The sequence below is a fragment of the Aplidium turbinatum genome, chromosome 18 (genome assembly GCF_918807975.1).
Source record: "Aplidium turbinatum chromosome 18, kaAplTurb1.1, whole genome shotgun sequence".
Classification (NCBI taxonomy): domain Eukaryota; kingdom Metazoa; phylum Chordata; class Ascidiacea; order Aplousobranchia; family Polyclinidae; genus Aplidium; species Aplidium turbinatum.
Genome location: NC_137489.1, coordinates 9,158,748 through 9,175,408, shown reverse-complemented (window position 1 = coordinate 9,175,408; position 16,661 = coordinate 9,158,748). Strand labels below are relative to the sequence as shown.

Here is a 16,661-nt window from a genome sequence, read left to right as displayed (position 1 = left end):
GTGGAAAACACTTTCATGAGTTTTGATCGACTTGAATTCTAGTGATGGATTGATCAAGGGAGAAATATAGAAAAGGAAGCGCCGCTGACATGCAGCCCAGCATCATGTAGAAGGCTACGTTTTGATCTGAAAATAAAGTTACAATACAAACAGAGCAAATGAAAATGTCACACACGGTGAGCCTGTAGCCTACCAGTGGTTTAAAACATCTGCAAGTATCCTGCTGAACGTAAAACACTCAACGCCAAGCTGCTTTCTTTGCGGATAAATTATGGATCGAGTGGTTGCAAATTGCAGACTTTTTATTGAAGCGGGGAGGGTGGATAATTTTATGAGGACGTTTTTTATGAACAGAGAGACCGCACGAATTTAGAAAAAAAGTAAAAAAAAAAGCAGCAAGAATACGATTAAATAAAAAAAACAATAACTTTTTTTCCTGTTTATCAACTTTTATCCTGTGTGATTTGTTTGTTGTTTTGATTAACATCTTTCAATTAACTTACAAATTATTTTTGTAACTTATATTTAAGAACTGGATAGTTAATTGAATCAACATTAGACAAGAAACAGTTGATTTTCATCCCGGTTTTCATCTAACAGATTTGGTGGTCCATATTACAGTGAGTAGCCCATATTACACAGCAGCTGTGTAGGCTAATAAGTTATAGGCCACCGCAGGGTCAAAATTTAACGGCAGTTTGTGCCGGAAGTGATAGGTTTTCGGTCTTGGTTTTCTAGCTACTTTGATATTAGAGTCTTTATCAGAAAAACTGGGTGTCGTCGAAAAATAAGCTAATATGTGAGGGCTATCGCAATTTTCGCTTTGGTGGTCCATATTTACCTTCTTTCCCTGGTAGGCTACGTCATTTTTGCCAGATTTTTTTCAAGTAGGCTATCCGGTTGGTTTTCGAGTGAATTAACACAACATTCCTACCCGAAATAGCACCAAGTGTAGAAAAGAAAACAACATTGGTAAGAATGGCAAGCCAGGCCAACAAGAAAGTCGCGATTCCTTCGTCAATGGGATAAGCCGCGTCTGCAGTCATTTCATAAGCCAAAGGCTGAACACCGTAAACTAAAACTCCAAGTATGACCAGGGAAGCCCATAATCCGTCTAGAATGCAAATTCATTGTTGCTGAGGTGTCGTATAGCTGATACTGTAGTGAAACTATTAGGCTACGTCCAAGAAGAAGCAATTGAATTACAAATATCCACCAATGCCCTTTCTTATAGTAGGCTTGGTAAGCTTGATCGTCCGGGAGGATGAGGTCACACCTAGTTCAGTGTGCTGCTTCCTATAAATCAAACAACGCAAGTTCTGTAAAACGCTTTGCTAGACACGTACAGTGGCGTAGCCAGAAAATTTTTTTTGGGGGGGCCAAATATTTGATGAATTGAAGAGAACGACGAAATGTTTGATTTAAGACATCGCCACCTAATGTGCAGTGGCGCATCCTGGTTGGTTAAGCAAGGGAAGCAATAAAGCTGGTGGGGGTTTTGTTATTTTTGCAAAATTACACTTAAATAATGGATTATAACGCTTTCTGGAAACACTTTCAGGGTAATATTTGTATGAAACTTATTAGCAGATAAACAGCTATTAACTTATTAAAGGTAGCTCTTATCTACACACAAACGGGCAAAAACTGCGGCTAAAATTAGAGAACACAAAAAACTCAGCTACACAAAAACTCTACAGAGTAAGCGATTCTGAAATTGCTTCCACAGATTAGTTAAAAGAAGCGTAAATCGCGTAAACTTTGCGCGATGTACGATTTGCAAAATTTATTGGTGTCTTTCTGTGTGTCTAAAACAAGTCCTGGGGGGTGTTAATAGCCAAATGTCTTGGAAAACAATATAAATTTATACAAATTATATTATATTTTCAACAAAGGGTTCAACTTCGGAATCCAAACTTTGAAAATTTGGGGGGGGCCATGGCCCCGTTCGCCCCCCCCTGGCTACGCCTATGGACACGTAGTCTATTGATTTGGACCTTCTGGTATTACTACGTCAGTAGGCTACTGCTGAATTATACGTTCTGATTTGCTGTGCTACGCGGCTCCAACTTTAATTTGTTTTCAAACGTTGCCTTCACCTGTGGAGAATACAAACGGCGGAACATGTATCCAATTCATTGACATAGCAATGACGTACAGGCACGCGAGATAAATGCCAATAACGGACACGATCCAAATAATGCTTCTGTACAACTTCAACCGATCTGCTAACCTGAAGGTAAATGAGCGTCAGATTTAGTTGCATTAAGGCTGAAGCCTGAGCATGGCATAAAGCAGGGGTTCTTAAACCGGGGTCCATGGACCCCCAAGGAAGGGGTACGCGGACTAGTTTTAGGGGGTCCATGAAGGCCCAATGGAAATCTTGGTGTAAAACTTCAGAAATGGAATACAGTTTTCAACAGAAAGGAGATTAAGTTCAAACAACGCTGATGATTTCTAGTTTGGCGTTTCCGGATAGTTGTTATCGCATTGTAGTTTACTGTTTTTTTGTTTTTTTTTGTTACGTAGTTACGTTTATTACGTTATTCATTAAAACTGTCTTTTAATTCCAAAAGTATTGGCGATTTTTGGAGTTCAGTGATGCAAGCATATCCTCTTTTGGTAAAAAGAGCCATGACTGCTATAATCCTTTTTGCGACTACATATTCATGTGAGTCAGGATTTTCATCCTTGGTAACTATCAAAACAAAGAGACCGATCCGGTTGGATGCAAAGGATGACATGCGTGTTGCTGTTGTCCTATCAAAGGCGAAGCCACAATTTCATGTTCTTGTTGAAGACAAACAGCAGCTTCCTTCATTAAACTAAATCGAAGATATTGAAAAACAATCTACATTCGCTATTTCTTAAATTTAATAAAACATAAATTTTGTTACCAATTCAATTTAATTTTATTGCCACAAAGGGGGTCCAAGCCAACTAAATTTTTGTTCTAAGGGGTCCGCGTTAAAAAAAGTTTAAGAACCCTTGGCATAAAGCCAGTGAGAGCAAGCCTAAACCTTGACAAAGCTACTTGAACTTGACTACAGCTTAGGCTACTTGAAAGATTTTTAAATAAAACTTAACGTCAGTTACCAAGACAAAATTACTCCAACAATAACTCCTCCAACTGATGTCACTGTTCCAATGTTTCCCATGGTTTTCTGTAAAAATAAAAATCCCGGTAGCTTTTTAAACACCATATTTAAGAACAACAGCTTTTCGCGGCATTGACTAACTTGTGATATTCCTTTGTCTTCGTACAAAACAGGCATGATTCCCGACCAAGCGTAATATGAGCCAACAATGGTGCAAAACATGATGATCATAGACCAGTACGTTCCATTTTTTCGAAGAGCTTTGATTCCTGTCTAAAAAATGTTGATATTAACCAAGAGCTGGAATGAGAGTATTTCATCTTTTATGGCAAATCAAACATTCTGCATTTCTCGTGCAATTGGATGTTTATGAACATTTTTTTCTAGATTGTAACTTTCCACTAAAGTAGCTTATTCACTTTTAGGCTAATACTAATAGTAGATTATGATGCTTAGGCCTATACATGAAAAACCTAAAAATTTCTTGTCCGTTTCAAACGTTACAACACACTTAACACAAAAGTTTAAAAAAAGAACAGTTCAGAATGCGAAAGACCTTTGCATGAACTACTATTTTTCTGTTGAAAAATTTTACTTGGAAATTCAAAAAACATGTTTTGCTCTATGTCAATTTTTCACGTTGCATTATTGCAGTATTGTTATTATTACAACGTAGGCTAACAGTAGACTACCATAAAATCAAGCCTGTTTGTTGCAGCACTACGGCTTGGAGGTGATGGTGGCTTGCTGGGGAAGTACGTTAGCACCATGACAAAAAGAAGAGTTGCTATTGCCAGCTCGATCAGCAAGTAAAGTTGTATTTCGTGTCTGCAATTTTTAATATAAAGATCTTAACATTCTTTTCTTTTCATTTATTGCAATGCTGTTGTAACAATTTAGCTTGTTTTTCTGCTTGATGCTTATGTCATAACTTTACCGCAAAAATCAACATTTGAAAAAATTGTAACAAAACATTACAGTAACCGGTACGGTATTAGATTGCTCTCAAATGTATTGCCATGATGTTTCGTGTTACTTTTAATATATTTCGCTGAGGTGGGTAATAGCGGGCTGGCGCTACTGTTGTAGAAAAACAAAACAACAATTTAACTCAGAACGAAATCAAGACAAAGAAGTTTGCCTCAAACAGTTTGAAATAGGGTAGGCTAGCCTGTTTGTTTTTGCACAGCACAGTGGGCTAAATGGCGAAGGACATTAAAACAACATTTTTTTTAGAAAAAATTATTATGTTTGTGTGATAAATTGTGCACTTTATGTGTGATAAACTTGTCACCTGATTTCCTTTGCATTATTTGAAATATTTTTTCCAGTTGTGTTTTGAGGCTGCTCGACAAGGTCTGGTCCCAACAGAAAAGAAAGTATTCCACCTTAGAAACAACGTTTACAAAATTATTAGACTGTTGGCATAGCAATAACGCCTCTTGAATGTTTTACCCTACTCCTGTAGCGCACCCAGCATGGGGCTAAGGGGGCTCAAGCCCCCACCAAACCCTCCACCAAAAATGAAGTTTTTGTATGTTCTCCATTAATACCTTTTGCTTACAGATAAGATATGAATAAGACACAACAATACAACAGGGCTGAACATTAGAACAATATATTTTACATATTTACAAATAGTTTTAACAGTCGAACTTTTTCAGCTTAACTTAAGCCCTCATCAGAAAATAACCTGAAAATATTTATAAAAATGCAATAAACTTCAACTTCTTAAAGGTAAAATTACATTAGGAAAAGGCAACTACATGAATAACTATAAAAAAATTGCACCACAGGGAACGTGATACCTAGGCCTACATCAAGTAAATGTTGAGGAGAATAGACTCGCCTCCAGTAAATAAGTTAATTGTTTGTTTAAATTTGGATTGTAGCCAGTAGCGTAGCCAGGAATTTTGAAAGGGGGGGTTTTCGCCTAAAACGACACCCAGCGGCGGGGGGTCTGGGGGGCCTCCCCCAGAAAATTTTGAAAAATTACTTGAATTTTGGTGCATTCTGAGAGCATTTTCAACAAAAATGTGGGTATGAATATTACTGCAAAATGGTGCTGTCCGGTGGCATAGCAAAAAGATAAATCATGTTTTCTTCGGCATTTTTCGGAAATAAAACTATAAGTGTTTATGTTTTCTTGTTGGTAATTCCTGGCTGAGATGTTTGAATGTTTGGTATTGGCAAAACTCACTCTTTTAATGCAGTTTTGTATAAAATTAGGCAATTTTTTTTAGACTGAAAGCATCATTCTCAATATCGTGACGTCACACGTGTGCCAAAGGGGGGGGGGGGGGGGTTGTAACCCCCAAAACCCCCCCCTTGGCTACGCCACTGATTGTAGCGTTTGATTAACTCTGCTTCGTGAATTTTGGTGTCAAATTGGGATTTGCCCTCGCGTAAAATTTTGAATGAGTCAGCAGAGAATTTTCGATCTGTACAAAAAGAACATCTATGATATGGTCTTTGATGTTTGTTTGTTTGTTTATCTTTATCCTGCATTGCGGGAAAGCGGACTTGAGCGCTATGCATCGGTGTACGCCTTCCGACGTACACCTGACCCACGCTGCAGCCGACGGCAATGTCTGTTTTCCGGTAATCTACTTTACTTAATACTTATGACTTAAATTTGGTACTACCCATTACTCGAAATCGATCACTAGGTAGAGGCAATTATCGTTAAGCTTCTTGCCCAGAGAAACAACAGCAAGTGCGGGTGGCTGGAGTCGAACATGCAGGCTCTCGACTGCGAGCCCAACGCGCTAACCACTCGGCCACGGCTGTAGTGTAAGCCTACTTTTAAAGTTCAGATGCTCTCGTGGTCAAATGTCTGGTGGACATATAGGCTACCGATGTAGGCTACCGTAGGTCAATGCTGCATCACACGGACAAGTAAAACTGTACCGGTATACGAAATTTGAGCAGAGAGACGAAGGCGTCTGGGACTTTAGTTCAAAATGCGAACCAATTTTGAATAGTTTGTAAGTAGGCAAAACGTCCACATCAAATTTACCGTACTGTTTACAAAATTAGTGTTTTGTTTCAAACTGCTTTCGTGCTAGTTGTTGTTTTCGCACTTATTTGTGTTGGCAAACAGAAAGCTAATTCTATTTTGTCATAGGGGAGAGTGGGGCTAGTCGGAAAGTTTTTTTTAAGTGAAATTTAAAACAATTGGTGCATAACCTGACAAGTTGAAGCGGCTTAAATTATCATCTATGATGTCCTCTATCATACAACCAAAAATAAGTATTGAATCAATTCAGCTTTAAAAGAAAATTTAAAATAAACAAACATACAGTTGATTTTTCAACTAACCCCATGCCTGGGGTTAGTTGAAAAACGTCAGTTTAATGCCCACTAATGAAGTGGATACTCTTTTTTCAACCAACAAACATTTACATGGGGTTGTAAGCAAATATGTTTACTTGCTTTAAAATCAAAATGCAATAAATTGTACATCTAATCATCGGAAAAACATTTTTTAATAAACGCATTGTTAAAACTTGTGATGCTGCATAGCCTATATAGCACTTTCCAAGTTATTCAAATTAAAATTTTACAATGTATGTCTGCTTAAAACAGGTACATTGGAACTTATACTACTTATTATCGTACCACGACGATATACTCGTAACATAGGCTACTACATGGTCATACCGCTATCAAAACATTTTCCAACTAACCCCACCCACTATTTTCCAACTAGCCCCATTAGCATATGACAAACTATTTTCCTAAAATATTCAAGCATGGTGCAATAAACTAAAATTTGTTTATTTCTTAGTGTTGTAGAACACTTACAGCTGACACACACCAAAAAACTTCTCCCTATCTTTAACGATATCGACGCATGAGATGTTTTTAAATACATGTACGCTAAAAAATTTACTTCGAAAGTAAGAAAACACAAAATTGTCAACTAAACCAACATACCTTGACTCAACAAATCGAAACTAACATGGATTGTGTGTTTTTATAAACTACTTCACATGTTTGCAGTAAATATTTAAAAAAGTTATGGAGAGTTAAAAAAATGATCATTTTTCAACTAACCCGTCTTCCAACTAACCCCACTCTCCCCTATATGAGAAAAAAGTCGACATCTATAGAAGATTGCGAGAGTAGACGTAGTAATGAGGATGCTGAAGGTGCTAGTAGCATGGAGTTCACTATAGGCCAACTTGTAAACTGATTGAGAGAACAAATCCTGATGTATCGGCAGCTGGTGGGTTGTGGGCCGTGAGTGCCTTTAAATAATCAAAGGGATGGGTACTGGGTAGCCTATTGGCCTATTGTCACCCTCATTATTATTGCAAATCACTTGGCCGACATTACTGAATTAGCCCCCCCCTAAATTTTTTTCTGGGTGCGCTACTGCCCTACTCTTTCCTCGACAAGCCTCTAGTCTAAACCCTTTTATTTTTCCGGCGACCAAGCATGGCCCACTAGAGCTTCTCGGCAACAAAATTTTTGCGCCTGCAGCCCAGATAAAAAAAATCCTTCATTACAACAAAAAGCGCTTTCCCTCACCCAACAGACCGCACTTCGTTTCTCAAACGTAGATACTGCTTCCCAAGTATAGTTTAGAGCTAGTCTTCGAGTTTTTATTGGTTGACTCTCAGCCTTCTTGCAAATATTTCATCATCAATATTTCTCGTCGCCGTGTGAGAGACTTTGCCATGTTTGTGAGAAAAGGTTGCAATCGTGTGAAGAAAAAAAAGTTTCACGTACAAGCGCAAGTGGAGAAAGAACGCTTGATATACGAACGCGAGTAGAGTAAAAAAAAGTTAACTACCAACGGAGTGAAGAAATGTTGGCTTGTGGAAGCCGGCAACCAAACATGGCCTACCGGCGCTGTAGTTTCGGACCGGTTTCGGAGGCCATTGGCCCCCGGGGAGCTTAAAGGCTTGTTAGACCAAGATACTGTTCGTTCTACTTTTCCTTAGAAAACAAGCACTTTTGATGAGTAATCTGTAGATTGACGCCATGAGATGAACAGCGATGAAGCGACGTCCACGCGTGATCTCTTAGCGATCGAAATGTTGTTATTTGTGAAGAATTTAGTTTCGACCAAAAATTCATTTCGAACAGTCATACCTAATCTAATATTATAATGACAATTTATTTTCCATACCCAAATTTCCGCTTACAGTCATGATTCCAGTGGCCAGGACTCTCTCTTTGAAAGGAAACCAAGTGTTTGAAACGAAAGGTCCAATGGCCATGGTAGGGCAGCCTGCCACGCCATTTATGAACTGTCCGACGTGAATCGCACTGAAATACATAAGGTTTTGTTGTTAACAACATTTTCAAGATGACATCATCGGCTCTTCTTGAGACTATAGTCACTACAAACTATCCAATGTAATAACATTTTAAGCTAATATATTGTAGCCTATAAGCATTTGTGCTGTGGTAGGCTATACTTAGGCCATGTGTAAAGTGTAGCGGCTATACTATATCGTCACACAGGGTCTTTCTTCGTCTCTGCTCTAGTCGTCAGAATGATGCAATGGTGACGTAATCTTTCAAACAACATAAAATTAGTTCAGTTTGTACTAATTGCTGTTTTGCAATCAATTAAATGGAATATTAAAACAAAAAATCAATTAACTTTGATTAAAAACTGGTAACAATTAATTTTTACTCTGTCCTGCTCACTAGGCTACCCCCTGGAAAACCCCAAATTATCCTACTTGGGGTAGCCTATTACTTGCAGGTTAAGAACCTCTAAAATATTTTGTCTAGTTAAAAGATTGCCCCTACGTAAAAAGCATGCAGATATAACCCAGTTGTCAGAGAGAACAAGTTTTTTTACTGTTTTGTTAGTTACAGACTTTCATCTCACTATTTTTGCCCACTGCCCACTGGAAGGCAACGTATCCCGCTCCCAATAAAGACGCACAGCGTTCCTGAAAGGAAATTGATGCTTTTTAAACTATTCGAAATGTCCATGTTTTGTAGCCTAATTTAGACACTAGCCATTGTGAACGACTTTGTGTAGGCTACTGGGTAGCCTATTAATTGTTTTAAGTTGTTTTTTTGCTTTCGTAAACCTCTTTTTAAAAATTTAAACAGACTTAGCCAAAATACGCAACTGCATGTCACAATTTTGTACAAGAAACTTCAGCTAGTCAAGAAATTGTACAGTAACTGCTGTAGTTATAAACAGCACATCTCGCCTACCTGTAACAATGGTTGTACGTAATCCAAATTTTACTAACAGCCACATGTAGAAAGGAAGACAAATTAACAATCCCACAACTCCCCAATCTGCTAGTAAAACAAAATCCCCTGTAATGTAAAGTAAACGATAATTAAAACTTATTTAGAGTTTAGAGTAGGCCTATACGAACATAAACTACTCAAATGAGATTTTTAGCCTACAACTGTCCGACTTCCTTTTCTGTACTATTGGAGTAGGCTACAACAGTGGCGTATTTAGAAAGTTTGTTAGGGAGGAGCAAGACTTTGTGTCATTCAGCCACGTAGCGGCTGACTCAGTGGCTGGAGGCCAATGGGGGTTTGGGGGTAATACACACCGGGTAGTATCAACGGTAGCGCACAGAAAGCTCAAATTTGGTGAAAATGGCTGTTAATTGGTTCAAATCTTTCTACTTGGGTTAAAATTAGACTTGTTTGACCCTTTAAATATGGGGGGGTATACCAAAATGTCATATGATGCGTCAGAACAGGGGGAAGGGGTTAGCTGAAACCGTCAGAATACCGTCAGATAGGGGGAGGGGGTCCAAAACCAAGAGCAAATCCGCAGAAGTAAGTTACTGTTCTAATCAATGAACCAACAAAAGATATCAAACACTTCAGAACATTAACAATAAGTTAGTCCTTCCGACCTCGAACACCTTTAGAACATTCTCGGCTATTCACCATGACAATTTACAGTTTAATGCGATGGCTGCGCTTGGCAAATATATCAATGACTGCATCATACTCGAGTACAATATCTTGTTTAAATACATCTGAGCTAGACCATCCAAACGTGGCTCGGTCATGATCGTGCAGTAGTAGTGAACTGAAACATCGCTCATTGGAGACAGTTGTAACTGGAAGCGTAGCAAAGATTCGAAGTAATTTATGATAATCAGATAAGTGCCATCCACAAGAGTCGCAGGTTGTTTATCCACAGAAACTGCAAGCCAATTCGCTCTCTTTTTTCGCAATTCAATAGTAACTGCAAAGCAATTGCTTGGTTCAACATCCAGCATTTCAAGGTAGAAATCGAACATCTCGTCGATCGGGCAGTCCTTATCTTCATGAATCAATGAAGGCAGAAATGTGCTGACTTTGAAAGCTAGCGAGCAGTGCTGATTGAATCTCTCGTGAATTTGTGCCATGCAATTGTCCGTGACGCGACAGTTTATCGAAAGACAGTTTATCTGACGACAATTCATCGAAACGACAGTTCATCGAACCGACTGTTTATCGAAACTACAGTTTATCGACCGAATCGCCTCCGCACGGGTGTAGGGCGCTTCTCTTACTTGATGCACAAATGGGGCCTATCAACATCTGCGGCATGCAACTGTGGTGCAGAGGAACAGACAGCAGATCACATCCTATACCACTGCCCGACGTTTACTCCTCCAAGGGCAGTTGGCCTGTCAACGCTGGAGGACTCTACAATCAAGTGGCTGCTCGAAGAATGCCCGGACATTTTGACCCCAATGAAATGTAGTCCAAAAACAACCTCTCATACGAACGAAGAAGAATAATCGATCGACTGTTTATCGAAACGACAGTTTATCGAACGACGAAGCACATATGCAATGGAATACTCAGGAGTTAAAGGTTAGGATTAATAGGGGTTAGGGGTTAAGGGTTAGGGGTTAGAGGTTAGGGGTTAGAGGTTAGGGGCTAGGGGCTAGGGTTAGGGTTAGGTTTTAGGTTAGGGTTAGGTTTTCGATTAACTGTCGTTCGATAAATTGTCTTTCGGTGAACAGTCGTTTCGATAAACAGTCGTTTCGATTAACTGTCGTTCGATTAATTGTCGTTCGATAAACTGTCGTTTCGATTAACTATCGTTCGATCAATAGTCGTTCGATAAACTGTCGTATAGTACCGCAATTGTCAAGAAAAGGAAGAAAAACTGTTCGTTTGAAATAGATCTTCGCAGTTTCAGCTGGAATGTTAGGTCGATGTTGTTGTCTAGGGACATTCGGATTTCTTCGCCAAAAACTGAGCAAGCCTTGCCAAAAAGTTGATGAAAAAGCCTATTATCACCCCTTATTAGGTCTTGCTCCTTATTAGGTCTTATTAGGTCTTATTGCCCCTTATTAGGTCTTGCAGGTGGGTGGGATGGCGCAGCGGATAAGGCATTGGCTTTCCAATTATGCAATCCTGGTTCGACTCCCGGCTTCAACTGGTTGTTGAAAAACACCGCTCACCTCTACCCAGGGTGTAATAAATTGGGTGGGCGTAGTTGCTGAAGTAAAGGCCGCCGAGAGAAAGGAACTGGCCACCCTACTCTCCTTAGTGCCGAAGGCTTAGTATAATGAGAACCTTATCTTCTCATTCCCCAAAGCTCAGTACCTGAGTATGGGACCTTTACTATTAGGTCTTGCAACACAGTTGCGAAGGATGAATCATCCAAGCAATTACGGTACGTCTTGCGCTGCAACTTTTTTTTTTTGCAAAATTTGTATTTTTTTTTTACTTTTTTTTACCTGATCATTAGGAGGGGCCATCGCCCTTTATCCTCCCCCCTAAATACGCTATTGGGCTACAACCTCTGATAAAATTAATAAAAGTTAGCCTACTGATGAATAGGCTATAAGAAATTTAAAATACGGTATGCCATGTGATGTAGGCTAACCTTTTGCATCAAAAGGATTCGAAAATGTAATAGTAATACATCAAAGTATGCTACAGTATGAAACTTGATTTACTTAACTTGTTTATACTTATTAATGAAGTTAAGTACATATTACTTATTACCGGTAACACTTATTTTAACTTCTATATACTTATCAATATTAATTAACTGCCTTTATATTTAACGTCATTTTTAAAACTTCTCATAAAATTTTATTCACTACCATTGTGCAAGTTTGGTTTGTTGTCATTTATCTTTCACGAGAAGTAAAAAATATGCTGCTTCTACTGCCAAATTAAAATTTTCATCAAACAATATTAAATATCGACTTCATCTGGATAGTATTTAACTTGATGAAAAGAATGATTTTGTTGTTGTTGTTAAAACATACGGACGATATTCGGACCCCTGATTTGCGAGTCCTGTAAAGACCGGTCCAGGTAGGATACATTACAAAGCTTTAGTCATGAACGTGCGTAACAAAAAGTATTTCTTTAAAACATTAAAAAAGAACTTTTTTACAGGACTATGGTAGGAGTCGTGGAGTCGGAGAAATTTTAACGTGTCCAAAGTCGGCGTCGGCCAGTTATAAACCAAGGAGATAGAGTCGATATTTTTGCCCGACTCCACAGCCCTCCTTTCTAAAGTAAAAATGATAGAAAACTTACTTTCAGTGAAACCAAAAGCCACTGTTGCGGATACGCTTATTGGGCTCCATGTTCCCGCGATCGCCGTTTGTATGAAATTGAGCAAAGAAACTTGAAGCAAAATATACCATCTGCGTTTGTACTTTTGATAACTTGTTTTAGCTGCAATACATTCAAGAAGTTAATCTTGTACATTCATGTAGCACTCAATAGTCAGTTCAGCACAGGCTATAGAATGTCAATTGTTGATTTGATATTGAATTTTACAATCGGTTGAAGGCAATGACGAAACGTCAAACGCCAATTCTGAAACAACAAAAACTAAGTCACCCAAAATTTAGGAAAAAGTTCCTACAACATCTACTAGGCCTACTCTACTACAGCCTGATTTGTCATTATCTGCAAAACGTTGCCGATTTTGATGCTTAGGCCTACTGTTTACAGGTTAAGTTTAACGAGAATCTTATCATAAACTCCAACGCACGGAATCAAGTATCGGAATCGGATCACCTTTATCCTGCTTTTAGCAGTAGCTTTGATAGGGAGTCCAGAAGGTAGGCTACTTTTGGATACGGACCCGAGCCCTGAAACTTTTCAAGGAGCCCGGAACATTAAGAAGCCACAGCGTATGGACTATGGAATGCAGTGCATTTTCTTCTAAATATCTTGATTTGGGGCTCAAAGATTTTATTGGTACTCGGCTCAAAATATCCTCTCAACTGCCTATAGCTTACTTACAGTCTAGATGAAATTTTCTACAAGTCACACTTCTTCACATTTTACAACATCTGCAAGGCGACATAACGGGTTGTGACATCGTCAGGTAATGATTTTACAACCAGCTTACGACAAAAAACGCTTTGGCAAATTTTATGTCTGCTACAGAATAGTCAGCTTCATAAAACTTACTTTGACATTGTTATTTTGTCATCAACAGGTTAATGACAGAAATGCCAATAAATTTTGAAAATTTTTATAGGAGTAGCGCACCAAAATTTAATGAAGTTTAATCACATTCTGTATCGGATTCAAAACTACTTTCCGTTGTTATTAAATTAAGCTACGGTACAACAAAAATCGCTAGACTAAAGTAACCTGAAGATAATACAGTTCTCTCCAACATTTTCGCTATTAAAAAAGCAATAGGCTATTTGCACCTACTTTTATCGGATCCACTGGTGGGAGTTTGCATTTGATCGTTTGCCTGTAAAATTTTTGAATGACTTGTAAAAGTTGACTCGCTGTAGGCTAGTTGATCTTATGATGATGATCGATATCATATTTTTTAAAATTTTGCATCACCAACCACCTAATAAATATTTCAAAGTAAGTTAGCTCTGGCTGTGTAATGTGTAGGCTATTGTGTAATGATTAATTCAAAAAAACGAACACTTATAAAGCTTGAAATGCGCAAGTGGTAAACTTAACAAGAAAACTGATCAGAATTTGAATTACCTTTATAGAGTTAATAATCGATTTTTTTTTAAAGTTGTTAGGTAAACGGTGAGGTTAACAAAAAGCGATGTAGGCTATAACTGTATAGGCTATGACGTCAAAAACTTTACGCCCTCTGTTCATCCAACAAATTGAGACATTTTGTAAAGTGAAGACAATTTAACTTTTGTAGTATAGGCATAAAAACCCTAAGCTAGTTAAAGAAACAAAAAATGTCAAACAAAAAGTTAAGTTTACCTCGATTTTGCTGATCAGACAAACCTGTGAAGACGTTTCATCATCACATGAATCTTCCATTTCTGTGCAGAGCACTCTACTCAGATAGGCTATAACGAACAGAGTCTATTTTACTGCAACGACTGTGCATTTAGAGCATGTTATCGGTTGTATCTATTTGATCAACTGCAAAATGCATTTCGATAACATGACAGTGACGACTTGATATGTGCAAATATCTAGTTAATTATTAACTGCGGCTTAAAGGGTGTGAACTGTAGTTTGTTTCCGAGTTTATTTAGGTCTGCAAAGGTGGGTGTCATTTGTTGAGGTTTTCATGTTGATTAAACTGGAAGGCTATTGGAGAGCAGCCGCCATTGGTTTCATCGTCCAAGACGCGCACACTAGGGTGGATTGAAAAAACGTTTTTATAAAAATTTTATTAGCTTGGGGTTGGAAAACTTGCAAAATTAGAATGTAATCTGACGAGAGCTTGATCTGCCACCAGCCACTTGAAAATTTACCATTGGGCCATTGCGTGTCAATTTACACAGTCAAGAAATTCAACCTCTTCAATTTTACTTAAATTTTACACACTCTTTCACTATCCTATATGATGAACACCTGCAAAATTCGAGTGAAATTTATTGAGAAACACGAGAGTTATAAAGCATTTAGTTTGGGGGGGTTTGCAGGGGGGGCACAATTTTTTTTATTTTTGGCCATGTTTGAGGCCCTATTACTGCTTAAGTAGGTTAGGTAAGAACCTAATTTTTTTACAGGTGATAGGACTTCTGCCAAATATTGAAAAAAACAACATCGTTCATATTGTCACTTTAAAAGGTTAAAGGTCATAGACATCCAAATCTGGCCGTGATGGAAATCTGAAGAATATTTGGCAACACTGCCAATAAAGAAAGGTTCAAATGCAGAGTTGCCAGATAGCCTTTTTGTAGGCCAAAAATCTGGCTTTTCTAAATTGCAGTTGCATAGGGATATCTAGAGAAGGGGATATGAAGGCTCGCAGCGATTGCCTTATTCTTATGACACTACCAGGGCGGTAGTTTGTAGTGCTTTAAACATGTGGTTCTTTTTAAAATCGTAGAAAGTTTTGTAGTGCAGCTGGTACAATGAGCTACAGAAGACGGTTAGCAAATGTTACATAGAGCATATTTAAAGAATACTTGTTTACAAAGACAGTTGAAAAGTTACCAGTAAGCCGTTTTTTTAACAAAGCCTTTGCAGTAGGCTAGATGTAAAGCAACTATATGGGTAGTTGAATTAACAAGTAACCATGAGCAAATAAAACATTGATTGATTGATTGAAATTTCGTCTGAAGAAAACATTATTGACCTATTGTGTTATTCGGTTACACTCAATTATTTCTCATTTACATTCTATTCAATTTGTTTGTCAAATTATATGGTCACATTGCGCTAGTTTCATGCAGCCTAACAGGTACCACTGAGAGTCACTCAGCCATTTCTTTTAGGCAGTGGCTATTTGACCGGCGCCGGTCTTTGAATCTGAAACACTATTTGACCGGTCATGATGTCACTATACAGTCACTTTTTTCTTTTTATCTTTCAAAGCAAAAGACGAGAAGCGCATATAACTTCTAAATCCAACCATCTCACTCAACTCGTAACGTGGCGCATGCGATACGTCGCCGCCTCCGACTCTAGAGGGACTGAGTTCGATACTACCCGGAAGCGTTCTTTTTTTTTATTTATTTTTTTTAAACTAAACTTTGACACGAAGTGCATTTTTTAGTCAGTTTTTAATTATTTTTTATGTCTTTTCAAATGTGAGTAATAAAGTTAGAGTTTTTTTAATTTGCTGGAATTTGAGAATTTCTCTGGGTAATTTTCCGATTGTGGCCGTGCTAACTACTGATACGGTATATAGCCTAGCCTACATAATTTTTCAATTCAGGCACGTTTTAAACTTTTCAAGGTTTTGCCACGTCTTCCCGTTCATTAACGTGCTGGGAGGTCTATATGTATCGATTTTTGTAGTTAGTATCTTTTTCGTCCCGGACGCGTTAATGACGAAAAATAAAATGATTGATTGATGTGACCGTGTTTGCCGAACGAAGCAATACATTTTTGCTCTCAACAAAATGCACTTTGGGTCAAAATTTAGTTAAAAAAAAAGAACGCTTCTGGGTAGTATCGAACTCAGTCCCTCTAGAATAGGAAGCGGCGACGTACCACACGCGCCACATAACGAGTTGAATAAAATGGTTGGATTCAGAACTTATATGTGCGCTTCTCATCTTTTGCTTTGAAAGAGAAAAAGAAAAAAAGTGACTGGACAATGACGTAATGACGGTCAAATAGTGTTTCAGATTCAAAGACCGGCGCCGGTCAAATAGCCACTGCCTTTCTTTTATGACAGAACAA

General features: G+C 38.3%; 1 protein-coding gene across 1 annotated transcript; it reads right to left on the bottom strand.

The window, feature by feature from the left end:
- Positions 1-13: 13 nt before the first annotated feature.
- Positions 14-14,294, bottom strand: LOC145787156 (solute carrier family 49 member 4 homolog). Its single transcript, XM_082598884.1, has 13 exons — positions 14,277-14,294; positions 13,746-13,788; positions 12,606-12,746; positions 9,291-9,398; positions 8,953-9,016; positions 8,239-8,378; positions 4,393-4,486; positions 3,791-3,926; positions 3,240-3,371; positions 3,097-3,164; positions 2,100-2,233; positions 935-1,114; positions 14-126 (listed from the first exon to the last, which is right to left on the bottom strand). The coding sequence occupies exons 2-13, from the start codon at positions 13,774-13,776 to the stop codon at positions 14-16; spliced, it is 1,341 nt and encodes a 446-aa protein (XP_082455010.1). The 5' UTR covers positions 13,777-13,788; positions 14,277-14,294.
- Positions 14,295-16,661: the final 2,367 nt, after the last annotated feature.

Bases quoted from the DNA above. Each gene is read 5' to 3' on its own strand.
- LOC145787156 (XM_082598884.1), bottom strand. From the start codon at position 13,776: ATGCAAACTCCCACCAGTGGATCCGATAAAA. The intron at 9,017-9,290 runs GTAGGCGAGATG...ATTTCCTTTCAG, and splicing joins ACGTACAACCATTGTTACAG to GAACGCTGTGCGTCTTTATT. The intron at 3,372-3,790 runs GTAGTCTACTGT...AACATTTTTTAG, and splicing joins CAAACAGGCTTGATTTTATG to ACAGGAATCAAAGCTCTTCG.